This window comes from Tauraco erythrolophus, chromosome 10 (genome assembly GCF_009769465.1).
Source record: "Tauraco erythrolophus isolate bTauEry1 chromosome 10, bTauEry1.pri, whole genome shotgun sequence".
In the NCBI taxonomy this organism is placed as follows: Eukaryota; Metazoa; Chordata; class Aves; order Musophagiformes; family Musophagidae; genus Tauraco; species Tauraco erythrolophus.
Window position 1 is genome coordinate 29,322,634 of NC_141474.1, and position 27,870 is coordinate 29,350,503.

The 27,870-nt window shown below is 43.7% G+C and overlaps 1 protein-coding gene across 1 annotated transcript in view; it reads right to left on the minus strand.

Moving 5' to 3' along the window:
• Positions 1-5,938: 5,938 nt before the first annotated feature.
• LRP8 (LDL receptor related protein 8) overlaps positions 5,939-27,870 on the minus strand; it is a 195,162-nt gene continuing 173,230 nt past the window's right edge. Inside the window, exons 6-19 of the mRNA XM_086617939.1 lie at positions 24,726-24,848; positions 24,251-24,373; positions 21,239-21,358; positions 20,984-21,109; positions 18,997-19,168; positions 15,960-16,187; positions 15,275-15,393; positions 13,842-13,981; positions 10,973-11,114; positions 10,368-10,520; positions 9,479-9,709; positions 7,372-7,440; positions 6,965-7,137; positions 5,939-5,977 (exon numbers count right to left, since the gene is read on the minus strand). Of these exons, the coding sequence (XP_086474065.1) occupies positions 5,939-5,977; positions 6,965-7,137; positions 7,372-7,440; positions 9,479-9,709; positions 10,368-10,520; positions 10,973-11,114; positions 13,842-13,981; positions 15,275-15,393; positions 15,960-16,187; positions 18,997-19,168; positions 20,984-21,109; positions 21,239-21,358; positions 24,251-24,373; positions 24,726-24,848 (1,958 nt within the window). The remainder of the gene's footprint in view (positions 5,978-6,964; positions 7,138-7,371; positions 7,441-9,478; positions 9,710-10,367; positions 10,521-10,972; positions 11,115-13,841; positions 13,982-15,274; positions 15,394-15,959; positions 16,188-18,996; positions 19,169-20,983; positions 21,110-21,238; positions 21,359-24,250; positions 24,374-24,725; positions 24,849-27,870) is intronic.

Sequence of the window (27,870 nt, forward strand, 5' to 3'; positions counted from 1 at the left end):
CTCCCATGTAGCTGTTTTTTCCTGAACAATTAGTCCCGTACACCTTGTTGGTATGGGAAACCATAACTGTAGCTAATTCCTGGAATAGCATAGCTGGAAGTCCAGAGTAACATACTACAAACAAACGGAGCCTCATCACTACATGCTTCTGTCCCAGCTTCTCAGTTAGTTTATCTGTCTACAGATGGGCCCGTTATCTTCGGTTGTGTGTCAATCAGGCGCGGGGTGCATCCCTAATCCATGTGTGTTTGTATTCCCTGGAGTCTGGCTCTGGTTGAGTGATCGTACTTTGACCATTGTACCTTCTCTAATTTAGTGGCTTTGGTGCCTCATATATTGAAGTTATATGAGCTTCTGTAAACGGATAGCATGACTGAAGAAGAACCCAAAATGTTCCGTATTTGGTGGTTGTCCACGTAAGTTATAATGCTTAAGATGTCACTGTTCATTTGTAGTTATGTCCTGGGCAAAGAGTGATAGCTAAGGCAAAGGAACAACCCTAACTGTCCTTTGGGATCGTGGGCCAAAGCCCCGTGGTTTTGTCTCTTAGTCAGCAAGAGACAAAGTAGGTATTCATGATCAGAGTCTGTACTCATAGTTCTTAATGGTAGTTCTTAAATCACCAGGAAAAAAAAAAAAAAGAAAGGAAGAAACAAAGGGAAATGCAGTTTGGCAAGTTTATGCCTCACTACACGAGGATGGCACTCACATCTACTTAATCCCAAAAGGGCAAAAGGATTTGAAATTTGGCCTTTCCTGCAGAAAGACCAGTGCTCATAACTGGCAGTCTGCTGAGGCATCTCGTACGGTGGAGAGAACGAACTTACTCTCAGAAAGAATTTATCCAGCTGGCTGAACTATTTAAATTTCTTGATGTTAACAATGCTTGTATTTACGGTACAATGATGGAGATCTTGGAAGCTCATGTTTATCTGTCAGTTCTGGAAATGAAAATAATGTTACACAGTTGTTTAAAATCTCTGCTGGGTACACTCAGCCGTGTTTTGTAGTGTTGAGATTGCACATTCTGCGAGCGTCTGTTGTCTTTATTCCTCTTAGTAAAAAGATGTTTTTTCCTCTCTAGTCCATTGCCCTTATTTTGCTGTTCCCCTTTGCTCTTTTAAGATTCTAATATTGATAATAAAAAGGCTTGTGTGAACAACAAACCCTAAAATATATATTTTGAAATTATTAACACTGATTTTGTTGTTGTTGTTTGTTAAGCACCATTCATTTTAGTGCCTGAGCAACTCTGCATTATCTTTTTGGGTGATGATGCTTCTGCTTTGAAGACTTTTACTATTTCATAAATGAGTTTAGCAGTTTCACAAGACTGTCAGAAGAGAGGAAGTTAAACATCCCAGCTGGAATATCTTTCTCATTCAGCTCGTAGGGGTATGATTAACAGTGCTATGTGATCAGGTGACTCTACTGAATGTTGCCTTTCATACAAGGGATATTGGGTATTTATTGGAGAAAGGTGCTCCAAGAGAGCAACAGGAGGTGACTGAGAGGAGCAGAAAGGCAGGCACAGGTGTGGAAGTGCTACTGTGACCTTAAAAGCAGCCTCAAGATAAAGGCTTTTGGTCAGGTGTTGCCTGAGAGAGGTAAACGATGGATGAAGGTTTTCCTTCCTCTATAAATATTAAGGAATAAAGGAAGGAAAGGTGTGTAATTGTCTGGTATGGCTCCACATGGAACTGGAGCTGCTTTTGAGGTCCAGGAGCTCCTTTGTTCATACAGATAACACGTCTGTTAAGTTTCAGTTATTGTATTTTCTAAAAAAATTTCCATCTTCTTTGGTAAATAAGGCAATGATTAAAAAAGAAAGAAAAGCAAATATGAGAAATTACTTATCTGATCATCAGGACTGTTATATTGGATCAGACCAATTCCTTATTCCCCATCTCCTGTCTGATAGTAGCAAGTAATGGGTGCTTAGGAAAATAATTACACCCTAGTGCTTTCTCTGCATCATTAACCATTTTATATATAGGTATTGTACATCCTCTCAGTTGTGTCTTTCTGAGTTGAAGCTTTGAAAAACGCAGAATCTTCCTCAGTTATCCTTGTTGACCTCAGCTGCGTTAAGCCTTTTTTAAGAAGATGGGAAGATCAGGGTGGTGTGCAAAACTGAAAATACATATTCACCATGAGCTTCCTCTACAGCAACAGATTCTGGTAAACCTCACCTGCTCTTTCGCAGGCTTCCAGCCTCTGATGTGTTTGAAAGTTTTTATTGTTAACTTCGTCACAACTTTCATTGCTGCTGCTGCCTTTGGCATCAAAGTACCATGAAGTCAGTTTGTGAGGTCAGGCTTTGAAATGCGGCACACATTTCAGACATAGCTAATAATTTAATGTAAATTTCCAATACTTTCATGTCAGTTTTTCATTATTACAGGAAGTCTAAAAGTCAACTTAGCCTTTTTAAGAAAATTCCTGTCATGGAAACTTAGACCTAAATGTTACTTTCCAAGTATTGTTTATCTTCTAAGCATTATTGCAAGATGTTCTTGTTGCTTAGATCTTATTTAGGCCTGTGCCTTATTAGCAAAATATGCAGCTTCTGGGATTTTTCTTGAACATTTGGTCATAAGACTTTCCATTATCCTTTATATGTAATGACTTGAATTAAATGAATGTAGGTGCTTTCAGCTAAGTCCCAGTGGAGGAATATATGCATGAAAATAAATTACTACAGTTGGAACTAATTAGTTCCTTGACAATATCCTTGTTTCTTACCTAGGATTTCGTTTTTGCAAGAGAAGGGGAAGAGGGAGCAAGCTAGCTGCATGTTTAGTTCTGACTCATGTCTCCAACTAAAGCTGTCATTGCACTTCTAGAACAGTGAATCTCATTTTGGCTTTATTTCCATAGAAGAGATTGTTTGTTTGTTGTTGTTGTTTTTTTTTTTTTTTAAAAGGAAAAGTTTAGACTGCCTGTTGTGATTCCAAGAACAACAGTATTTCTGTCTTTTGTATCACGGTGGCGAAAAAGTGCATCTTTGGCTGTAACAGGTTTTCCAGCCTTTGTACGTGTGCTTTCCCAAAAGCTGCACAAAGAGACTTGAGTGGTTTGCAACGAGCCCGTGAACAGTCTAATGTGGAGTAGTTCGGGTTAAAAACTACAGCAGTTTTGTTGTACGCACCACTCAGTTCTGAGACAACGTTTTCTCACAATGGTAAGGACTAGGGTACTCGTACCACTGAAGTCTGGCTCACTTATTTTAGTTACATCACTGATGTAATTGTTCAGCTCAAGGAAGTAACGAGCCCGGGACTGTTTTCCATGTGATTTGAACATGTCTAAAACCAAAGCGGCAAAGAGAATGCAGAACAAAACGGTGTGTTCGTTTACATGGAATATAACAACTGTTTTCAGTGTCGCTATCGCAAAGCTGCGGCGGAACAGCTGAATTATACAATAGTGTTCCCAAGTCCCGCTTGGGGTTTGGACAACTAAGAGTTAAGGAACACTCAGACCACAGTGTGATACAGTCCCAGGTCTGGGACAGCGTTTTAGGCATGATAAAGTGATCAGTTCAGCAGTCCCAGATAAAAAAATTTAATCTTTCTGTAGAAACAGTGCACTGTTTTACAAACGTGTTCATTTGGTTTCCAGTAACCCTTGTGGTGTGAGCACAGCAAACGTCACACCGAGCAGATCCCATCCCGCCCCTCCCCGGGCCTCTTGCCCCTAACGGAAAAACCGAAACACAAAAGGCACCAAGCAGGAACTTACTCTAACAGAACTTCAGTGTGACAAGACAGAGATCAGAAAGGATTACAGTGTTAAATACCATCCTAACAATCTGAACCGTTATTTAAAATAATTAATTTCTTAAAAAACAGATTTGGTGTTTGACTTCTCAGTAGTTATAAATCTGAAAAGGTTGAAGTCAGCACTGCACATGGAGTTCATTTACAACGGCCTGAAAAAACTGCAGCCTTTTATACATGGTTTGTACAGGTTGGTTTGCGTGTGTGTGTGTTCTTAAAAAAGTATCAAAACTGTAGAACTTTCAAATATATTTACATTCCTCTGTTAGTTACAGTGTTATCACATACAGTCTTTTCTCAGTTTTTTTTCCTCATGCACACAGTGCATGGATTTGTAAAAACAGAGCTTCATACCTTAAAACAACAATAACTGGGTATCTCAATCATTTTTTCACTGCCTTAAAATCTAAAATTTGAATAGAAGGATGCTTGATTATGTATTGCCTATGCAGGCCATGAAGTATTTTAAAGTATGTACTGCGTTTGCAATGCATACTAAGTCTTTAGACACTTTCTTCTTTTTCTTAGTCAAAAATCAACCTCCAGGTCACATTACACTGTGAATTTATTCTCAAATAAAGAAAAACAAAAGGAAAAAAGGAAAAAAAAACCCCAAACCTATTCAGGCTGAGTTTCTCCTGCTCTCTTGAATACAAAAGTGTGGACAGACATAAGAATGCCAGGAAGATTTCTCTAGGTTTTGGTATGGTTGAGGGAGGTGTAGTCTATTATGCAGTGGCAGATAAGTGTACTCACTTCCCACAGAATTCCCTGGGAATCTTAAAGGATGAAATGAGAAAAAAACTGTTTCTTCTGCAAGGTGCAGGATGACCCCACCAAAGATATTGGTAAGGCTGTGAATTTTTAACCTTCTTTAAGCTCCTTGCCTAGTGCTCTGTGGTATGTGAGATCTACCATGGTGCAGGTTATCCCATTGGCAGCGAGTTGGAAGACAATTGCTGCACTTCCAGGAATTCTACATGTGCTGAATTAAGACACTGCCCCACAGCATCTCCTAAATTTGGACTCTTAATCAGTATGAGTAGGGGAAAAGGGCACAGAGGGAAGGAATTAACTTTTGTTGTTGTGTTGTGTTTTTTTTTCCTGATGAGTCACGTGAGAGTGCTCACTTTGGGGGTACGGAAGCATATGGCTAAATCTTTGTTTCTACTAATTCTGAGCAAATTTGAGAGGTGCGAGATTCCCAGTGGGAAAAAGCATTTAGATTTGCATTTAGAAACAACCAACCAACCAACCTAAATCAAATTTGTACTAAACTGTAAAAAGCAACAATACAACACACAAAAATTGGGCGCTGTAGGGGCTTCTCCTGACCAAAATGCTGTAAGCAATAGCTCATCAGTTAAAATGCAGATGAATCTTTCTGGATAGCCTGGAAAAATGTAAAAGCAACCCTTAGGAGCCAGTCTGGAAAACAGGAGCTCTGTTTGTTAGAGGAGTGCTTCATTTGTCAGCTATCGCACTGTACAGCTTTCTTACTTAGTGTCTTTAGATTTCAAAGCAAACTTCTCAAACATCCTGTAAAAATTCAGTTATCCCTAGTTTTCATAAACATAGGCTAGTAGTTTTAAAATATAGGTATATTTTTATATATATGTATATAATATATTTATATGCCTATATATCTATCTAGTCTAGATAGATATATACACAGATAATCTATGCACAGCAAGCCAAACATACAAAAAATAAATACTCTCACCCCTCTACTGTATTTACAGAACAGATCTTATAATCCAGATTTTGTTAATAAATATTTCTAAACTGCCTGTACAGAATTTGTTTTACTTCTCTTGTTGGATAGCCACAAAGCATATTCAACATATTTACAAAATATCTATAAATATAGTCTTAAAATAAAGCAGTAGCTACTGAACCTTCAGCCTGGCCGGTTATGTACATGGAGTTAGTAGCTCAGCTGTCGCTTACTCACTATCACAAATGGGTAGTGCAACAAGTTAAAATGTGTATAAAAGATTATACATACAAAACTCTCACATCCTTTGGATGTTTGCAGTTCATTATAACTTTGTGGTTACCCTTCTGCAACATAAATAATGATTAAAAAGGAGCAGCAGGTCCTGTGATCCAGAGCAGATTTGTTCAGTGTGTTGTTCGGAGCAGCAGCTTCATCCTCACGGCAACCCGTCGTCTTCTAAGCTTAATGCTACACGCTGTGAAGGAAGAAAAACACACATGAGGAGAAAGTTTAGGTCTTGTGAATTCTGAGGCGTTAGAACCCAATTCTGATACTGTTGCTAACTTGTATTTCCTGTTAACAACCTCATTGTTGTCCCTAGTGACAGAAAATCTGTGTTTGATCCGATTCTTTCCCCCAGATGGGGTCACCCACTCAAGTGTTACTAAAGAGGTGTTGGAAAGTTTATTTCACTTGTGTATTACATGGATAAAGTTCCTTGTCAGGGATGTCACCTTCTCTAGGTGTGATCTTTAGATAGTATAGGGCATTGCCTAAGTGCCTGCCTATAGAAGCTATACTGTTGTCACTCACTACTTACAGATCTTCATGCTTTCTTCTGAAAATACAAAGCAGTTACAACTGCCAACGCTTCATCTGGCCAGGGCTGCTGCTTGGAGGGAGGCTCTTTACAGACAGACTGCCATGCAGAACAGGTTCTCGTTCTTCTGCATACGCAGGACTTGCTATCAAAATGAGTGTGTGCTTTTTTTAAAGCATAATCTTGCCAAGGCAAATTTCTTAAACTTCCAACAGAACCTCATTCACTCCTCCCTGTGAGGAATCTGGCTCTTTACACTGTTATATTATACAGAAAATATTCTTGCGGGTTTGTAGACACTTGGTAGCAGTCTAAGCACAGCAACGTGGAATCCAGTAGAGGACAAGTAATCGGCTATCACACTGAGCCCAGGAGATAGCTAGCTTTACACTTGCCAGCTTACTAGGTATATCGATTAGGACAATATATTCTTCATTTGAACAGAATATATTATTATACAGACCACTGTCTTCTAAGACAACTGCAAGAGCTGCCTGAAGTTTAGACTTCTGCCTATTAAAGTAGTTTTGGGTTTTGTCATTACATGGCAAATAACTGTGCTCTAGTCAGCTGGAGATAATTCTGTCTCTAAACTCCCCACAAAATTAATCTTCTCCATCAGCAATTTCCTCAGATACTTACTGCTGGGTAGACATGTCCAATTTGGGCAGTCCGCCCAATGTGGATTTCATCTTCATCTTCCTCTTCTGTTGTCTTCCTATACACTGGATTATCAAAATTCATGCTTTTAGTATTCTTCCGTTTCCAGTTTCTCCAGATGAGGTATCCCCCCATGCACAGCAAGCCGATGACCACTGCGGAAAGGGGAAAGAAAGGGCTGTTAGCCAGTTCTGGGGGAGGGCATGAACCTGCTGGGATGTTCCCATGTTGGTATCCCCCCTTGTACAGTTCTGTTGAAGCCAGACTACCTTTCCCCATTTCAGCAGTTCCTGTACTCTTTCCTACCCCCAACCCTGAAAGTCAGAAGAGAGTATTTACATTTGCATTTTGGTATGATCTCCTTCAAAGGTTAAATCAAATCAGCTTACCGACAGGAATGACAATTCCAATAATGGCTGCTGTCACCGTTGAATCAAAGCCTTGGTCGTTATTTGCATCTGTAATTACAGAAATCGTTCTGGTCATTTAACTCATTTGCTGGTTTTACAGCCATGCCTGAAGAATGTTTTGTCAGTAACCATCTTGTTCTGTCCATCAAAAAGCTTTTGTAACCAAAGAGTTTATGAAAAGTTTTGTAATAAAATTATTGCGGAGAAGTTAAAAAGCACGTACACAGGAATCTGGGCTAAGCTGAGCTGCTGCTTCTTGGGAACGCTCAGCAGCCTGGCCATGGAGTGCTCCTGCCCTCACAGGACTGCAGGCTACACCCCAGGAGAGCGGGGTCAGTTAAGGGAAGTGACCAGTACAGCGTGACCAGATAGAGCCGCTCTAAACAGGAATCAGTAACTCACTGTACTTGTGCCTCTAATTTTCAAACACACAAAAAAGGCCAGTTTTTAAAAATGTGACATTTAATGGAAATTCCATGCATGGATCAAGGGATGGTGAACATTGCTCTTAAAAATCCACAGTAAAACACTTTCTAGTACTGACACAATTAATGATTTATTGAGCTGTCAGAAGAAGAATAGTTCAAAGCCATCCGCACAGCTTTTCTTTTTAGTTGTTACTTTTTCGTTTATAGCTAAGGAGTTAGTCTACACGTATATCTCTCATGGCTGCAGCCTGCCTCAGCATGCAAGAATGACCTCAAAACTCAGTATTTTACTTACAAGAGAAAAAAACAATGTCAGGGAAAAATAATTAAAAAAAATAATCAATATATCTTTCAAGTTATATACTTAAATATGCTTGCTCTGAGCTCTTATAATAAGGGATCAGCACAGGAAATTTACTTTTGCTAAAATATCAGGCATTGAGCAAGGGAGAACTCACTGTAGTTTGTCTTTTGATACACCATTTCATGGAACTTAAAAGGCAATTTATGCTTTTAAATACTTCCCTGTGGCAGATTGTGCTATTGCAGTTATTTACGTAACAATAAGCCAGACTATTTCAAATGTGGACAATTAAAGCACCTTGCTTCCATGGCTTATTAAAAGTTAATTATTGCATTTGAAAGAAATTTGCACAGAAAGGACTTACAAGAATATTTGCCCAAAAAGGATTTACAAGAATGAATGTTAGAAATTGGATTCTGCTTTCGCACATGCAGTACAGCGTGTGCTGCGTGTTCCAACAAACAGGCCCCCAAGTCAAACAGGGATGGTTTATTTTTGCTTTCCAAACGCAACGGAAACTGCCTATTCTGCTCCGTGAAATGTTTAGGGGAAAAATAAGTAGTATTTTACTGTTTTTAAAGCAATGTAGATCTGTTTGAGGTCTTGAATGACAGCCCTGAAAAGTAAAGTCTTCTCTTTGGACTAGAATTTTTTTTTTTTTTTTTGAAAAGCAGTTCAGCTTTGCTGTGGCAGCATGATCTAGATGGTAGGCTGGTGTTTCATTACTTACTCATTATGTGGGGTGAACTTTAGGAAAGCCTATTAGTGCTCTCCATTGGGATACTTTTCTGATACATAACACAAAACTTCCAACTTATGTCACTGATCAGGCCACAACATGCAGAGCAGAGCCACACAGAACAGATGCAGCTTGTCCGGGGTCGTAGTAAGCCCAAACATCCAGCAGGACTAAAGCTGGACAGGAGGCGTTTTTCTCCCACAGCTTCTGCTGGATCACATTAATAATTAAACAATTAAAGCAGGTGAAGTGCCTGTAGAATCATCTGTATGATGGCATGCGGCACTACAAACCACTGAAACTGGGATTAACTAGGATTAGGCACAAGACAAGGACTAGTACAAACTCTCAGGGCCTCATCTCTAGAGTCAGCTTTACGTGTGCTGGATGAGCACCTGACAAATTCCTTAACATCCCAAGCAGCTGGAATCACATCAGTCCTTAATAACAGAGGTGTCTGCAGAAGGAGTACCTGGTTTCTCCTGCTATGCAACAGGATGTGCCCGCATCTGACCTGTTTATAACTCAGGTGTGAAGTCGAGGTTTCCCACCAGTGCATGAGTGTTTGTGCTAAGGCATCTAGAGAAAAAGAAGGGAGGAATCTCGTTCTCTTACAGTGCAGTGATAAATTGCTGTTCCCTGTGGTCATCTCAGAATCCATCAGAATGGATGTGGTGGAAGGTAAATGAAAACTTGGGGTGTTAATTGTAGCTTCTGATACAGCTTTGGGGGCGACTTCAGGGGTGCTATTGGCACTGCCAGTGATGGTTGGAATGGTCGTGGTACTGGCACTATGGGATGCTGCAGCTGTAGAAACCACTGCAGTAGTTGAAGTAGTTGGAAGATCTGAAAAGCAAGAGCAGACAGGAAATTTGGTAAAAGTCAGTACACAAAGCAAATCACAAGTGGTGATACAAATCTGGGGAGGGTTGTTATGTTCACTGATTACAAGCTGAAACCAAATTCCAATTCTATTTACCAGGTAGTCAGACTATCGATAGTTCTCTGCCTAAAGCTACAAAAATGATTTCCTGAAGTCAAGCTTTATTTATTAGTAGTAATAAAGTGCTATGGATGGAAAGTAGCTAAGAAGTTCAAAAACTTAGGGTTGATTTTAGTATCTCAAGAGATATTAAATTTGTACCAGGAACTATTTGCATATTGGGGAAAAGTACATCGAAACCACTCGTCTCTTCAGGATACTATCGGCAATGACTGTGGCCTCTCCAGACCCGGCGATAACATGGCAAATTTTAATGATTATTGACCATTCACACTTCTAGTGCTGCACTTATCCCTTTTTTCCTCTTCCTGGCTGTATCTTCTTCTGGTTATGGTTTCACAAATAAGCACGTTTTCAACAGAGGACACCACAATGCTGCGTTCAGAAGGCAGCAAGTATGTGGAATACAAAAGCTAACGTTTGTGTTCCACCGTCAGGAAATATATTCACTTGAAGTACGGTTTTGTTGGAATAGCAAAACAGTGACGTGATTGTACTCACCTTTGTAGCATTTTTTCATGTCAGGACCCAGCCACATATTGTCCGGACAGGCACATGTGTACTTGGGAGAATGAGGAGAGATCTGAGGTGCAGGAAGACACAAATACTCGCAGCCTCCGTTTGCCTGGGGGCTGAGCTCACAGGAATCTGGAGCTGTTCAAGGATGGACAAAAAGACAAGTTATTTTTCTAACTATTTATTTCTTCTTCTTGGCAAAGAAATACCAGGTCCTCTAAGAAGATTCTCTTCCACTCCCTACCTCAATCAATCAGGCTGCTTAATCATCTTTACAGTTTGGAGTAGAGCGAAACCTTACAGGCTACTATAAAAACTGCCCAAATATATAATGAATGGCAAGTATCAGGGTGACAAGATTAACTCACTGTTATCAAAGATGCTAATTAAACAGCTATTAACAAATTGCAGACTTTTCAATCAGTGCTGCTGCTGAATTAATTATATGGCAGCTTCAAACATTAGGCATTGATTTCACATTATTACCTGTGCTTTCTCTCTCATCAAAGCAAGAATCATCAGGAAACATTTCATTTACCAGCTCAAATAAACCCGAGTCAGGGCCATGATACCCCAAGGACACAACTTACCTTTGGGCTGCTTTAATTCATGAAATACCACAATGTCATGAGGATTATTAAGGTTTTCTGCCAAAATGGAGATGTCCAAGCCATTCAGCCTGTTTGCGCTGAAGATTGCTTCGTTCTCCAGGTCAGTCCAGAACACTCTGTCCTGCAGGAAACAAACAGGATTTCTGACCTGGCCCTGCTCAAGTCCCACTCAGGTTGGATTAAACTCCAGTAGTCACAAAGTCAACACACTGTGTTCCTACCTTGGGGCACCTTTGGTTCATGCTACTTCGATCTGCAGCTTTTTTCTTTTTTTTTTTGGACACTGTCACTTCTAATGTTCAAAAGCCCAGCAACGTTTATGAAGTGCTTAGTAATTCTAAGCAGCTGTGAGAGTGAGATGAGGGAGCAGAATCACAGAATGGTCTGGGTTGGAAGGGACCTTAAAGGTCATCTGGTTCTAACCCCCCTGCCATGGGCAGGGACACCTTCCACTAGATCATGTTGCTCAAAGCCTCACCCAACCTGGCCTTGAACACTTCCAGGGATGGGCATCTACAACATCTCTGGGCAACCTGCTCCATCACCCTCGGAGTGAAGAATTTCCTCCTTCTATCTAATCTAAATCTCTCCTCTTTCAGTTTAAATCCATTGCCCCATATCCTGTCACTACACGCCCTTGTCCAAAGTCCCTCTCCAGCTTTCCTGTAGCCCCTTTAGGTACTGGAAGGCTGCTAGAAGGTCTCCCCAGAGCCTTCTCCAGCTTAAGTACGGAAGAGTTACATCCATTCTGTTTCTGAACTCCCCTTTTTTTTTTTTTTTTTTAAGACAGGATGGATCATGAACAGAACCAAAGGGCCATACTAGAAACTTGTTGTCTCTGCTGAGTTTTTCTCCTTTCCTTTCCAAAGACAAGACCTGCATTAAGTAGGTATCTATGAAGAAGCCAGTGCCTAGAGCACACCTGGAAGATGACTATCTATTTCTCTTTTTTATGAGTATCTTTTGCGTGGCATACTATGATTGAAGATATTAAAAAAAACTGGTCAAGGAGGTACACACGAATCGCAGTTATCGAACAGTAGTTGCTACTTCTGCTGCTACCACATATATTTCAGTAAGAAAAGCCACACTGCTGGAGAACAAAGGCAAATTATCAAAAGCAAAAGAGTTGTCTGTTATTCTCACCAGCCATTCAAATGAGGAAAGGTGTACAGAGGTTAAATAACCCAAAAGATCCTTCCAAACACTGAGGATAAACCTGAAGAGCAGCAGTGTCTTGGGGAAACTTGTGCCCAAAGCAAATTCAGACGCCTAGGTATCACACACATTGCATGGGAGGAGTAAGGGCTTTAAGGAAGGGGGTTTTGCTGAGCCAAAAGCCAACCTTGTTGAGTGAAATGAAGGGAACGGAAAGGAGGCAGTGACACATGCCTTGACAGGGAGCCAACCAGACACCTTTCCCTGCTATAGCTTACCTAGAGTGAGGTGCCAAAGTTGAAGCTTTTGTTCCCACAATCATTTAAACAATCACGGAAAGGAGCTCAGCTTCAAGAGAGAAGACTTCACTGCCCCAGGCTAGTGATACTTGGCAATCCTCTACCAGGGAGGAAGAGCTGGGTATTCTCTTTGCTTCCACCCAGGCAAAGCAGGGATTTGAATTATGTCTTCCACACCCCTGGAGTACTCCTGAGATAGGATGGGGAATGCAGAGTTTCGAACACAGGCTTAGTATGAGACACAAACTGCAAGGAAGCTGTTAGCCCTGGGCCCTGTCACTGGGTAGCTGTGTATAAACTAATGGCAGAAATGTGGATGCCCGTTTATGTAGTAATTTCTGCAGATCTCAGCAGGTCTTAGTTCTTCCTTGATGACACCTGAGGATCTGAAGGGCACTATTTAATTAATTACTGCTCTGCTCTTACTAAGGCTACAGTGTGACACTGAATGGCACAAGAGTACTGAATCTACAACACTAATAGGGTTTTCAGTGGAATATACTCAAGTAGGAGCGGGAAGCCCTTGTGACAATAAGCTTATGTCTTTGGACAGGGAAGTTTCTTTGATGCGCGGCAGGGTTTATGTGTCGTAACTGGAGCAGTTCAGCCTGAAAGAGAATTATCTGACCCTTTCAGAACTAGATGAATAGACACCTTTTGAACGCCAAGTCCCCAACCTCAGCAACGCACTGGTGCACAGTGACTGCAGAGGGAGCCCTGCCAGTGCCTTGCTGGCTCAGATCCTCCCAGCTGAAGCCTCGAGACTTCTGAGACATGTGAAAAGGTGTCTGAGAACACTTCTGCAGAAACAACTAGCCAATGCAGCAAAACCTAAGGTGCTGTCCTCCCCTGAGGGTTCTGTTGGCACCAGAAAACACAACACAGGAAACAAACCTGCTGAGAGCAGCAGAGTGCTCCACCGCAGGCTGAGAGGCTGCTCCAAGCCCATGCAGCTCCTCTCCAAGTCTGGCTTTCAAAAGATAAGACACATGTTGCAGTGTCACTCAGTGAATGGTTGTCCCACCTGCTGACCACAGTAAGTGGCTTCTCCCTTCCCTTGCTAATAGTTTTGGCCTTTGTATGGACAGTTGGCTCAATTCAAATCAAGGAAAACCCATTGCTCATTTTCCAATCCTGTGGGAGGTGTTACACTGGGCACCACCAGCCCCTCACGGATACCCTGGTATACATTAGGCAACGCATTGCTCCTCATGAAGGGCTTTAAAACCCAGATTTCCCTGCTGAACCCACACCAGGTCAGTTGGTTTCTGCAGCAGCAAAGGCCCTCACTGAGGTTTCTGTGCTCTGCAAAAGGCAGAGCTTTGCATCGAGAGCAGCTCTGAGACCTCTTGCAGCCTCCAGTCTGTTCTGCACCCATTCCTGACACTTACCTCAAACACTGCTAAGCCGAAAGGATGGCTCAGATCGTCAACAGAGGAGATCAGAACTTTTCTGTTGCTGCCATTGAAATCAATGCAGGACAGTGAATGCAGCTTGGAGTCTACCCAGTAGAGACGCTGATTCAGCAAATCTGAGAAGTGAAACACAATGAAGCAAAATTACACACGGCTCCTGCAACTCTTTTTCTCTTGCCCAGTATGTTTTTCCTGCTGGCAGCATGACTAATCTCTTTATTATTGGGGCTTTTTTTTTTTCTACAGGAGTTCTGATTTTGAATCAGTGCCCAGATATGCTGGGATAAGACCCTATAAATAAGATTAAAAAGGAGGAACACTCTGTTGTGTGTGTGTGGGGAGCGCCTGACCGACGGCTTTGTACAACAAGGTTCTTTTGTTACCAGGAGGAGCAGGCCAGCAGCAGTCTGGGCTTCCCAGAGTTGCTCCGTCAGTGCCTGAGCGAGAAGCTTCATCCCTCTCCAGGCTATTTGGTCCTTGGCCTCTTGTTGGAGAACTTAAACTGTGATTGAAATGAAACACCTCTCCGAGGGAGTTGTGAGACTTACACATTTTCAGTGACGAAGACACCTGGGTCCAGAAACCCTTCTTGTGCCGCAGGCTGGGGCAACGCTGGTGGTGGAGACACTCCTCCCACAACCAGCCAGGTTTTGGGGAGGGTGCATGTAAGAGTGGGAGGGAAGGATCCAATGTTATTTAGAATGCTAAGCACTGAATTTCTCTTCCTGGAGCCAATTCACATGTTTTGGATGAGATTCACTAAACGGAATGCAAGTGGATGAGTGCCAACACAAAACAAGTTCTGTAATTAAACAAGTCATTAATTAATTTCTTAATTACTAAAGGATAACATTATTTGTTAACAGTAGTAGCACTTCAACACTATGCAACAGTAACAGCATTTTCTCCTACATCCTTGTGATGGCCAGAATTTTCAAACACAAAACCAAGCGGGGAACCTCACATCTGCATCGCATTAAACACATCTGGCTGTAAATCCAGATTTATCGTACGTTTATCAGTTCAGTGAAGTATCTTGACACTGCTTCTGAGACAGGTCCAGGTCCAGAGACACTAGCACCAAGCACTCTCTGATGCTTCCTTGACTTCCAAAGGGTGGTTGCAGCTCCGCATCCTACCCCAAAATTTCCCTTTGCCTTAAGGCACACGTGAAAGCAACTTGGAGCTCCTGCAGTACGACGTTCTGACTGTGGCAAGACTTACTGCCTACACTTGCTACTGACATTGAAATAAAATTGCTCATGTTTGTGAGCAGTAAGTGACAGAGTATTTTAGGATTCTTGTGTGCAGGTGCCTTTGCACAGTTACAATTTTGTTTTCCTATTTAACAATGAAAATAAATGTATGTCAGCCACGGCGGATGCTTTATCTCTAACCTGGGCACTTACCAAGTGTGATGCCATTTGGCCACTCAATGTTGTCAGTCACCAGCACTTGCCGCCCCACGCCGTTCAGGCCAGCTTTCTCAATCTTAGCTTTGTCTCCCCAGTCAGACCAGTACATGAACCTGAAAGAGATGGATGCAAGAAAACAGTAAACTGGACTCTAGTGTAAGAAGTCTGCACTACTAATTGGAGTAGGAGGTGCCTTGTTCTCTCCCTACTAGAGCCACACTGCTCAGCCACTTCAGTTGATTCTGATGTGCACCTAGTGGAGCCACATACTGTCCAGCAGGGTACTCTGCCACAAAACTTGCACCAGAATGCAAAATCTCACCTTAGTAACCCCATGCAAACTATCTCCTGGTGTGCCTACTAGGATAAGTGAAGTCCACGTAACAAGTAGCCCTTACACGTCAGACTACTTCATTTCCCAGAACAACCTACATGCCTGGACCAGCTCAGGCCCACTGAACACATGACCTGACCATTATTTTCAGAACTTCCTTTAACAGCGGTGGCCTTGCAAAGTGTTAGTTGAACCATCTCAGCAGTCCTGTTTAAGTTCTATCTATCTTAAAGGGCATCTGTAAGTCTTGATGAGATGAGAACCACCCACAAGTTTGTAAGAGAGGCAGAAAGATGACCAAATGGCTGTGTTGGCAAAGGGAGTGTTTGTGGTCTTTACACCTACCTCCGTGTGGGATCAACAGCAATGGCTCTTGGCTCACTGAGGTCACTGTTGAAAAGTGTCCTCCTCCTGCTTCCATCTGCAGTGGCCACTGAGATGGTCTTATTTCCGGAATCGGTCCAGTAGATGTTCTTATGAACCCAGTCTATTGCCAGTCCTTCAGGGGAGTTCAGCTGGCTGTCTATCAAAATCACCTGCTCAGCTGTGTCGCTTGCTTTGTCTATGTAGGCACTGCAAAGACAGGACTCGTCACTGGGCTGACACACGGCACCGAGAGGGCCATGGGGATGGGCATGGGCTTGCACCTCAGACAGCTGGATGCTGGTTAGCACCACTCCAACCCCATGGAAAGAAAGTGCACAGGTAGCAGCATGACATAGAAACCTTTACGGCTGCATGCTGCATCCTTCCACTTTCTCCTACAACTTGTTTTTATTACCCTGTATCTGGTCAGCAGGCATTTCAGAATAGGGAACTGTCATTTTATTTTTTCTACCTGCTTCCTGCTATAACTGCACAATTCAGCAAAACTTTTGACCTCAGGCATGTTAGCTTCAATAGCATTGATTTGTGGGATTTACGGGCATTAGAAATAAAATCTCCAGTGCTCTGCTGAACAGAGTTGAACTTAGCATGCAAATAAACTGCTTAAATGTATTGCAGAATTAGGACTTGTGTAACTAATTATGATTCATCACAGGAATTCCTGGAGCTGTACTAATTTGGCAAGTGATTTTGTTAGATTCAAGGAAAAGGTTCAGTAAGTATCAGTGGCAGCCTCGAAAATCTCTCAACACGCAGACGAAAGGCAGCAAACTCCACATGGATGTTTCATAACTAAATGTTGCTCCTTCAAGCTGATTCCGCTCTCTTGTACCTGCACCAATATCAACTGCACTGAGCAAACTGAAATGGAGTTGGAAATTCTGAGTTTGCATCAGTGTTTCCAAAAGCTTAGTCTGGCTCTTAAAATAACTTCATGTATCTCAAAAAAGTTACAAAACAGCAGAGAGTTGTTGTCCCCCCACTTCCTGAACATTTGAAACTACAAGTAGTTTACATCTCCCGTTCACTGCCCATCCCTTTGGTCATGGAATGAGAAGGTAAGTCATATGGGAGCTGAGCTCTCAAGTATCAGATCAGACACTTGGAAACAAATGTCTAAACCCAGCAATTTTTGACACTATTGTATGGTCTGTGGCCCGGGCTGGAATGGCTACACAGAATCAGCCTGGATTAACTGCAAGCTACTGCATCTTCACTGCAAGGAATGGTTTTGGTTTCTCTCTGGCCCAACACCAAATGAACAGTATCACTGGGGTTCTGCAGGGCATCTGACACTGTTACCAAGACTTATTTCAGTCTGATGAGCACCACATATTCTAACTACACAACTCCAGTTGTGTATTAGTTAATTCCAGTTAATTCCTTTCCAGTAAAACAGCCGTGTTCAATGCTTCTCATCCACCACTGCAGAGAGCTGCTGTGCTCTACCCTCAGCATGACTGGCTGCAGCGGTGGAGAAGCAGAGGGAGGCTCCTGCAGCTTTCAGAATGGGAAGGCTGAAATACAGGTGATGTTTCAATTCTCCCCGTAACTAAATACTCTAAAAGATCTTCTGACACCCCAGCAGGGACATTGCCTCAGTAGGAGAGGATCTGGAAAGGCAAGTGATGTGAGCATTAAGAAACATGGGATCTCTTGCCAGCAATTGCCTCCTGTACCACGTAGTTTTCACCTTGCGATAGCCTCTCAACTACAGGCTGCTTTTCCCTAGAGGACTCTTGCAGTTGGAGTCCTGTTCTCTGCTGGAGGGACACAGTGGCCTTTTGTTTAGAAGTGTTTGATACTAGTGATAGCAGCAGTATCTTAAACAGGAACATTAAAAGTTGTAATTGCACAGCTTGCTCTGCAGAAAAGGTGGGACTTCCAACAAAGCTAATGCAAGCAGGAGTAAGAAAGAGAAAAATTCAGCTGTTTGGAAAAAGAAAAAGGCTTGGCATAGCCACGTTCAGGGTATGAACACTGTTTAGTGGCCCCCAGTGCCCCAGGGCATTCGCTGTCAGAGAGCTGCGGAAGGAGCAGTGTGTCTTGAATAATTCTCTGTGTATAAATGTGAAGCCCTCACCCACCCTGCCTGTGCCTACAGAACCAGACACTGTGAAAGCATCCAGCTTGCTTCTGAACCATCTCCCCATTTTCAGAGCCCCACAGGCCTCCTCAAGGTACTTGCCTAGGAGTGCTTAATACTCAGCACAGGCTGGGCAAATTTCCCTGTCAATGTCATGGGAGCTGCCACAGCCTAGAGAAACCCTGGCTTGGCTCCCACGCACTGAAACCAATCAACCTTTGCCTGATCATTAGCTAAAATCCAGAACAAATCACTGTAGAAGCTGCAGCAGGGTGCAGCAGCTACACAAATCAGAACATACACGGGATTTTCAGTGCAGAAAGTAAATGCAGTTTTGACTAGGCACACTCACAAGCCCTGGCATGTAACACTGTGATGGATGCCATAAAAACAGCCGAAGGAGGAGAAAGAACGATAATTACAGAATGTGCACTGTGGTCGAGTGGTGTGAATTTAAATCCAGTCTCCCAGAGACTACAGAGGGCAGCTAGTGTCTGTGTTGCTACCTCCTTGCTCCCACCATTTGCCTCCTTGTGCTCTCAGATGCTGTCCTTGTAGTTTCACGTGCAGCACACAGCACAGCAGCAGACTTGAGCAGCTTCGCTTGGCAACACTACGACTGAGCAAACGAGGGTCTGTCTACGTGTAATTGCACAAATGCAGCAGGATCTACTATTGACAAAAAGCCTTCCTGTATTCCCAGACGAGATAACTGCACAAGGCCCTGATTTCTTTATTGATTCCTGAAAAAGCTTACGGAGTCTGGGCCACAACAGGTAATCCAATAAGGGAGGAAAAGCCCTCAGGTTCACTGTATCCCATGTTGTTCTCTGCAAACTGTCCTTAAGGGGTACAGGTTGAACCACAGCATTGGAAAGGTGCCAAAACACATCCTCCCTTGCCCCTTACCTGTAGATTTTTCGGTAGAACAAATCACACCAATATATTCTATTTGTTGCCACCTCCACGTCCAGAGCCACGACGTTCTTCAGCATCGGAATGAGGCGAGAATAATCCCTTTTCACCAGGTCTATCTTACGGACCTCATGGCGGTTTGTGAAGATCAGGTACGGACTCTTGCCTACCACAGAAAATATGTGCATTTGTCATTTTAGCAGCTGACCCACAGGCTGGATTCAGCTTTCGTTTCCGAAAGAACAGCAGAACTATCAGTCAAGCTTTGTAAGGAAGCTTTGCACAACACGCAAACGTAAACAGCAGAGCTACCAGATAAGCAGAGCTACCAGATGCAGGCATGGAGGAGCACAGCACCTCTGCACACCGGCTCTTGGTCTGCCCATTCTGCTAAGCCACAAGCAGAACTCTAGGGAATGTCCTCACCTTCAATTACACATTTTAGATACAAAACACGTCAGCCAGATTTTGGTGACTCACAGCCACGGCAAGGAAGAGACAGCCCTCTGGGCTGGCTGGAGAGAAGGGAGGCAGCCAGATGTGAGGCATGGTAGAGCCACATGGAATCCGGCAAAGCCAGGACTGATTGCCACGGAGGAATTTTAGACAGAAAACAGTCCACCTGAGCACTTGGACTCAGGCAGTTCACATCTCTCTTTTGTGGGTCCAGAGCATGCAGCCTGGGTGCTGGTGATACTGCTACTGCAGTCATGATCTCAGGCCAGCCCAGGCCAGAGCCTCTCAGGAAGCATGAAGTTGACCTGAATTTTCCAAAAGACAGGAGAGCAGGACACACAGAAACCCAATAGTTATTTTGCTTAGAAGACCACAGCCAGCAACTTAGCCTCCATGGTTATTCCCAATGGGCCCCACGGAGGCCAGTTTCCTACTGTGGGAGGCAGACACCTATGTCTCTAGGCTGTAGGGTGACATCCTTGCCCTCTGCAAGTAGCAGAGCATGCGATTCTCTGTGTTCTTAAGTGTCACTAAAACAAGCTGCGAGTCAAACAGCTAAAGCTTTAGTGTGTCCTTTGTGTACCTCCCTGTTTGATATAAGGACAGGATGGGAGGCTCAGAACGAGCTTTGGTGGGTTAGACTGGTTAGCAAAGAGCGTCTTTCCACTGGGAAGGACAAAAGGGGATTGAGGAACATCATACTGAAAGAGAAAAGCTGGGACAAAGTAATAGCTCTGGAATACGTTGTGCTGCAGGGATCCCAGCACAGACTCTCAGGCACAACAGAATTTTCTAACCAAGAAGCAGATCGGTCCCCCTGGATTTGAGTCACCTAACTCAATGCAGGTGTGAGACTAACAGGCTTTACAAGGTCAGCAGGACACTGTGTGTACCATATAGAACCTGGGAGGAAAGAAGCCACATGGATGTGCAGCATAACACCAGAGAAGCAATTTTGTATTGCAGATAACTCGCCCTTCCCTAAGGGACCCACTATTTCCATTAAAGAAACCCCTGTCATGGCTAACGCTTCGTCTCGCACAATTCAACTTTCCATCCCTCTGACATCAACATCCATTTTTGCAATAATGTCGAGCAAACCACTGGTGTTCATGTTGGTATTTGCGTAAGAGGCTGGGAAGGTGGAGCGGTGACTAACGCACCATGCTTTAAATTGGATGTTTTCTTCCTTTTAATACTACTACTAAATGTTTTTGCTGCACTGTTTTTAACAACACCTGCCAAGAGGCTTTCTTTTCTAGTTTCAGCTTCAAACAGCCAACTAGTGCCTGTAAATCTTGCTTTGTACACTGTTAAAATATTCTGGTCTGCATGATCAGTAGTTGTTGCCTAAAGACGCATCTGCTATCACCGCAGAAGTTCTGTGCTGCTTGAAATGAAATGTCTTTGCTTTGCTACTTTCCTTTTGTTTCTTTTCCCCTAGCCTCAGCCCTGCAAGCATGTTTTCTTATCGGAGTTGTGAAGTTGAGCAAGCAGAGTTTAAGCGCCTGTGGCATTGTCTTACCTACAGCTTTGCAGTTCTTGGACAAGGTGTCCATCTCGTATCCCTCGTAGCACTCGCATTTGTAGTCCCCCTTGTAATTAATGCAGATCTGGCTACAGGCGTCTGGATTCTCACATTCATCTATGTCTGAAAGGAGTGTTTGAAACCCATCAATAACTTGAAATCAAACCATCTGTGATGGAGCAGTGCTGAAGTGAACATAATCACGTCTCTGTATGGTGAAACACAAGGGACTGCTGTTTGCATGTAAATTACCTCCACACGTTTTTTTATCCAGAAGCTTGTATCCAGGCGGGCATTCACATTCATAACCAATCTTCAAGTCTTTGCATATGTGTGAGCAACCACCGTTGTTCAGAGAGCATTCGTTAATACCTGCAAGGGATATACAGATTATCTAAGATAAAGGAGGACTTTGAGTGGTAAGAGGGGTCAAGGTCCTCAGAAATCTTCCTATATACATCAGCTTTTGGTAGCCAGGACCTGGCGCCACAGAGCATATGAGTGACTTCACAGATAGGAAGCCACCCCATATCACTTTCTTGCTCTTTATTATTCCAAACCAACACTCTAGGATCATTGGGACTGAAAGCTATTGTCTAAATGAACAGGGAGCCCTGGGGATATAGCGTACACGAATCTCTGCATCTCGTCCCATGAGAGAGCTGCTGCTTTGAGTATGTCCTGCCAGATGTGAGGAACTCCCAAAGGACCTGAGGGCTCTCTCCAGGAGGCTCCTTCTTCCCCATGTGCTGGTTCTTGTTGACTTTTCTGAACAGTCTCTCTGAGCTTTAATAATTCATGCTAGGGGGGTTTCATCTCCCAGGGGTCAGCTATTTTGAAATACTGTACTATTTTCCCATGTAGCTCCAAGGAATGATCTATATGAAAATCTCAAAAAACACCAAAGTGCAGTCTGTCAGAGATACTCCATTAGCACTGAGAGAGAGTCCTCCCACACAACAGTCTCTGCTGGCAGCCTGCATCAGCCCAAGTGTGCGATTTATGAAGCAACAGTTCCCATCTTCTCCTGGGTCCCTGTGTAATCCAAGGCCACCTCTCTGATACTGCTTTCAAGTGCTGAAATGAAAAATAGGCTAAATGGAACCTTGTAACTAGAACTGAATGAGAGGTTGAGGAAAGCTGGTTTCCTGTCAGAAATAACATTTTCTTGTTGTTGTAATTAACCTACACAAGGTGACAAGAAAGTCCTCTCCCTGAGTAAGACTGCTGAACAGAAGCTGTGGGATTTCAGGGATAGTAGGCTCACTAGAACAAGCAAAACTGATTTGCTTCAATCTGTAATGCAATTTAAAGGCAAATTTTTCATTCAACTTTTACTTCTTGCTTCCTTGCACACTGCAGGTGAGCTGTACAGCACAGTCATTAAACCAGTGCTCTTGGAAGAAAATGAAAACAACCACAAGCCAATTAGATCAGTAAGACTAGGAAAATATCATGCCAGAAGGAACCCTATCTCAGCTCTGGGATGCTTTCACCCTCCTATCAAAGACACACACATATAGATATCAATACATTATTAATAGAGCAAGTTCACTAAGCTCCAGGAAGGTGTCCACAGAGTCACATTGTGTGTTGTCACTGTTCAATGATGTTTATTAATGGATATCATCTACTCCTACACTTGCACAGGTCTGTAGCGAATTGGGTCATAAACATGCACAACTGCTCTCTGCAAAATACTACAAAGGCTGTTTCAACTAACAAGCAAACCCTCACTCAGATGATTCCCCTGGTTTCAGGGGTGCTTTGTGGAATGGACTTAGAGACTGTAAATCAAGTGCTGGTTCACTTGCTGCACTTCTCAACAGGAGCAGAGGAGGAGCCAGGCAGAGACGTTAGCCTGTTCTCTTTCTGCTGGGCAGCTGCTGCCCATTACCCAAACTTCAGCAGTATATTCACTGCCTGCCAGAATTCACTGCCGTGCTTTTTGGGGGAAACTTGGAGGGCACTGCAGTGTCTAGCGAACAGCTAGACAGACACACCAAGATGAGGAGCATGCCCTGCACCTCCTGCCTGGATTACTTGTGGCTGGGCGTTACATTGACAGCAATCCACATCACTCTGAATTCATATTAAAGAAACACAGTTCCTTTGGGGGCTGTTCTCTGCTCTGCTTCCTAACTCAAACGACACTTCACTGCCAGCCTGCGACTGCACCAAGTCAGCCATGGCACCGCTGTAAGGTTGAGCACCAAGCCCAGCTGTGCCGTGCCACTGCCCAGTCTCCTGAGACAAACTGGGCTGCCAGATTTTTTAGAAGACATCCACAGACAGACAAGTTCCAACACCCACTCAGAAAGACAGGGAGATGTGGATTAGTGTGGAAGAAAGCAAGGGCATACTGAAAACACATGGTAAGAGCATCCTCACCAGCCGTGCACACACACTACTTGTCTGATACAGGGGAGAGACAGACAGTTCTTCCTGAACGGGAGTTATTTAAAAGGCAGGCACTGAGCACCATGCTACTGGTGCTCCATGATGTCATGGAAAGGGATGCCTATCTGAGACATTTCTGCACTGGGGAAAAAATCAAATGTATCTGAGTAATGCTCCTGATTTGGGCTGGTGCCCACAATGCCTGGTGGGAAAGGTGAGAGAGGAGCTGCCACAGGGAGAGCAGCACAACTCTCTGGCCTGGGCGTTCCATTCTGCTGACTCTGACAGCCCGGATGCAGATCCAGCTCTCGTGGCTTGCTCATTCTCAGTAGCCCAGAGCTGGCAGGACACTGCAGAGAGCAACCTGCTGTCATTTCTAAGGGAAGCAGCAACAACATGTAAAACCCAGAAATGGCTGCAGTCATCTCTCAGTGATTGCTGCCACTCCATGTGTTTCGACTTCCAAGCATCTTCACAATGCTAAATCTTTATGATGTTATCATTATCTTGCAATTCAAAGACAATTTAGGCAATGAGGCTAAATAAACTGGTCTGTGCTGTGGAGGGTACTAGTATCCGGGGAGAGGGGGAAATTCTGTTTCCTGGTCCCATGCTCAGTTCATACATCCCTTGAAAAATAAAAGCTGAGCTGAGAAGGGCACAGTTCAAACTTGCAGATGATGAGACTAGGCTACTAATTATATTCATATGAAGGGTGATGAAAGAATAAAGGCAAGGAAAGAGGAGCAGAGTGAGAAATAGCATTAGCAGCTACATGTGGTTACATTCAAAGCTGTGAGCACCAGATGGAGGAGAGGGGAAGCAGTTACAACAGGAGCAACACGTAGAAGGCAAGTACTGTACCACATTCTTTCAGAGGCTCGTCAGACCAGTCCCTGCAGTCTCTATGTGAATCGCACACTTTGCCTCCGTCAATGCACTCTCCACTCTTACACTGAAACTTGCTGGGACTTTCACATGCTGACTCTGTCATGTCGGGCAAGAGAGGAAAGCAACTAAGTTAGACGAGGCCCATGACAACAAAAAGCCTGACATAAAGCTTCAAGAGGGTGTCATTAGCAGAAATGCGATGGGATTAAGCAAATGAACATTAAGGCTGAGTATCATGCAAGGAACTTTTCAAGTCGCGCAGTCTGTCCGGTCACCACAGTCATCTCTCCCAAGTGACCCCGCTGTCAGTACAGTTTAAAACTCTCTACAGGAAGCAGTCTGCCATGGCCCAGAGGAGCAGCACAGGCCTCTTCCCTTTCCCGTGGCCACGCAGCTCTTGCGAGCTTACACCACGGAGCACGAGGAGTGCAGAGCTGTCTGTACCTACCGTGGACGCAGCCTGCCTCGTCGCTGTTGTCAGGACAGTCATGCACCTTGTCACACTGCTTTGCTCCGTGGATACAAGTCCCATCACCACACTGGAATTCATCTGGACGGCAGGTCACCAGAGCTTTAAGACAACATATTCAAGCATTAGCCACACAGGACTTGAATGTTTCATGTGGTGCCTTTAAGCCGTGTACCTCTGACACTGCTGGAGCTTTGCACCCTCTATCAGCAAATGTCACAGAGCAGCAGCTGCCTCAGCCACTGTCCTCCTGTGCCACTCTGCCATCCCAGATCACCCTCTATGTCCTTGGGAAAAGAGCGCCATAGCCGTATGAGCAGATCTAGTCAAACAGAATCAGTGCAGGCAGTGAAGCTTCTCAGGTGAGACACAGGAAAGCAAGTAGGCAGCAAAACCATCAGCAGTGGAGCCCTTCTGGGGTCTTCAGTCTGTATGAGAGGCCAGGCTGCTTTCCAACTAGGAGTGCAGAGTGGCACTACATAGGCAAAGGCAACTGCTCCTCATCTCTCCTTACTTCAGAAAAAAAATATGTTTAAGATATATTTCAAAACGTGTTCAGGCTAAGGGCATGGCCAAGAGACGTGTATTGACTCTCTCTGCCAAAGCCCATGTGGTCATACTAGGGACGAAGACAGCAACACAGACATTACCATTCAGGTTACTAAATGCCCATGAGCCAAGAGACCACTGGAAGGCAGAAGAGCTCCACTGCACTGTGGCTTAGTGTCTCTTGGGGCCAAACACATCTCCACAGTGTCAGACTAGGTTTCAAGCCTCAAGCGCATTTGCCCAGGTCAGATTATTATAGACTCAAAATAGATCTGAAGAACAGCGAAGTTAAGGGAAAAAATAAAACAGGCAGCTGCACTGACCAAATTAAAAGCAGTCATGTTTCCCTCCCCATGGTTACTCCCAGTGAGACCTTCCTAGCTGGGACCAGACTTGCGCTGACAAAGGGTACAGGCACTTGCTAGGCAGCAAAGGGCTGCAGGCCGTGGTTCACTGGCAAAACAGGCTCCTCATTCCTAGGATATGTAATCCACCTCACTTATCAGGGGATCGTCTTACAGATGTTTTCCTAAAATCCTACAAAGGCAGTGCACCCTGAAGAACTCTTGATTCTAGCCTTTCTGTCTTGCTGATTGCATCCTGGTGTCATACAACAGAAAATCACTGCCTCCGAATAGCTAGAGGAGGTCAGCACTGATGTTACTACATGGGAGGTGAGAGCTACATGGCAGACCTTCCTTGACAATTTAACAAACTGGTTCTAACAAAAAAATTACTACTTTCACATAACCCAGGAAGAGTCACAGACATGAAGTGAGCTAACATTGATACCATAAAATATTAGTTGCAGAAAGGATCAGCATTACTGGTGATTGCATCGCATAGGATGCAGGATCTAGATTCAAGACTGCTTCGCTGGACTTAGCTCTAGTGCATCTTCAGCTGGCGAAGGGCACAAGAGACAGGAGAAGCCACAACTGCAGGGCTGGTGGGAGAAGGGAGAAATCCTGCCTTTAGAAATACACAGTATTCACATGAAGAAAGTTTGGAAATAGCACTGCTCCTTGGAGAGGAAAAACATATGCACTATATTCATAAAAAGCTGCAAAGTGAGAAAAAAATCCCAAGCAATAAGCATAGTTATGGGACCAGCTGTGCTGGCACATTTCAGCTAATAAAACCAGGCACAGAAATGGGAAACCTCAGTGGGACATCTGGGACAGCAGCTCCAAACTAAGCATGTGGGAACTGCTGCTTTAAATGGAGAAAAACAAAGGAGAGGAAGAAACGAAGATCTGGAAGTGGCACTCAGAGCTCCTGCAGGGAGGCAGAGGCACTTCTGCTGGAACCATTCCTGCCTGTAGAAGCCCTGATGACCGAGACACCACCTTCCCCCTAGGCAATCCCGACCTCTTCCAAACTAAACCTTGGCCATTGCAAAGCTTTTCCTACTGGCTACCTGAAAATTCCCTTGCCACAATTATTTCTTGTCTTCTCCCTCAACATGAAAAACAGTTTACTTCACCTTTTCTGCAGCAACTTCTATATGGGGAGACAGGAAAGGATGGTCCTCCATTTCTGACTGTAAGTATTAATCCCCTCCAAAAGTGTAACACATAATTAAAGGCAATGGAGGTCTTGTCTTTCCTGGAGCAGGAACAAGTCTCCAGTTTAGCAAGTAAATCTGCATGACAACAGCTACAAATTTGGAAGGCAGCCATTATAAAACCTAATTGTCCTCAGTTGTGATCTTCAAAGCTCTTCTAAAAAGCAGTTATAGCTAAATGCTAAGAATAGAAAGGTTTCTAATCATAAACCAAATTAAAATGAAGGAGAATTTTGAAGGAACTGCAAAGACAATATTGCACAAGCACCACAAGACAGAAAAAAATGACAGCACAGCTCTTAGCTCAGTTGCTACAGGGACTGCAAAACGCAGATGTGGAACTGTAGAACATCATTACATGACGCTTTTGCTTCAAGGAGAAGAGATGAGACCAGGATTGGTTTCCTGGCCCACTCCTCACTCCAGCAGAGCTGTGGAAGTTCAGATCTTTGAGGAATGGCCCCTGAGCCTCTTAACAGCTATCTAAAAAGAGCAGATCCAGTAACAGCTCTTACTGATCACAAAGATTGCATATACAGCATTTATATTTTTTTTGTGCGTTTTTCAGTAGAAGAGAGAATACTATGTTTATACCTGGCCTGGAGAGCATAAGTTTGAGGGAGAGGGCCAGGAACTTTGTTATCCTGCAGTCAGGACACAAATCCATCTCGGCAGGACTGGCAGAGGTGACAGCAGGTTGCCATCAGGGTCATTCCCAAAGCAGAGCAATATCTCAAGAAGAGGGAAGAGGTGTGCCGTTTATTTGCACAAGATGTTCAGCAAATTGCTGTGCTATTTTGGAGGGTTTTAAATCAGTGAAATCTCAGCAGTTTTATAGCCATCTCCTCTGCTCTGCAAATCAAATACGAAACAATTTACCACAGCCCTGCTAAATTAACAGGTGCACTCAGACACACTTCCCATTTGCAAATACTGGGCACAAAGCTGTATAGCTCCAATTCAGCAGATACATTCCAGATTCCATGTCTGAGCCTGTGTTTCTTCTGT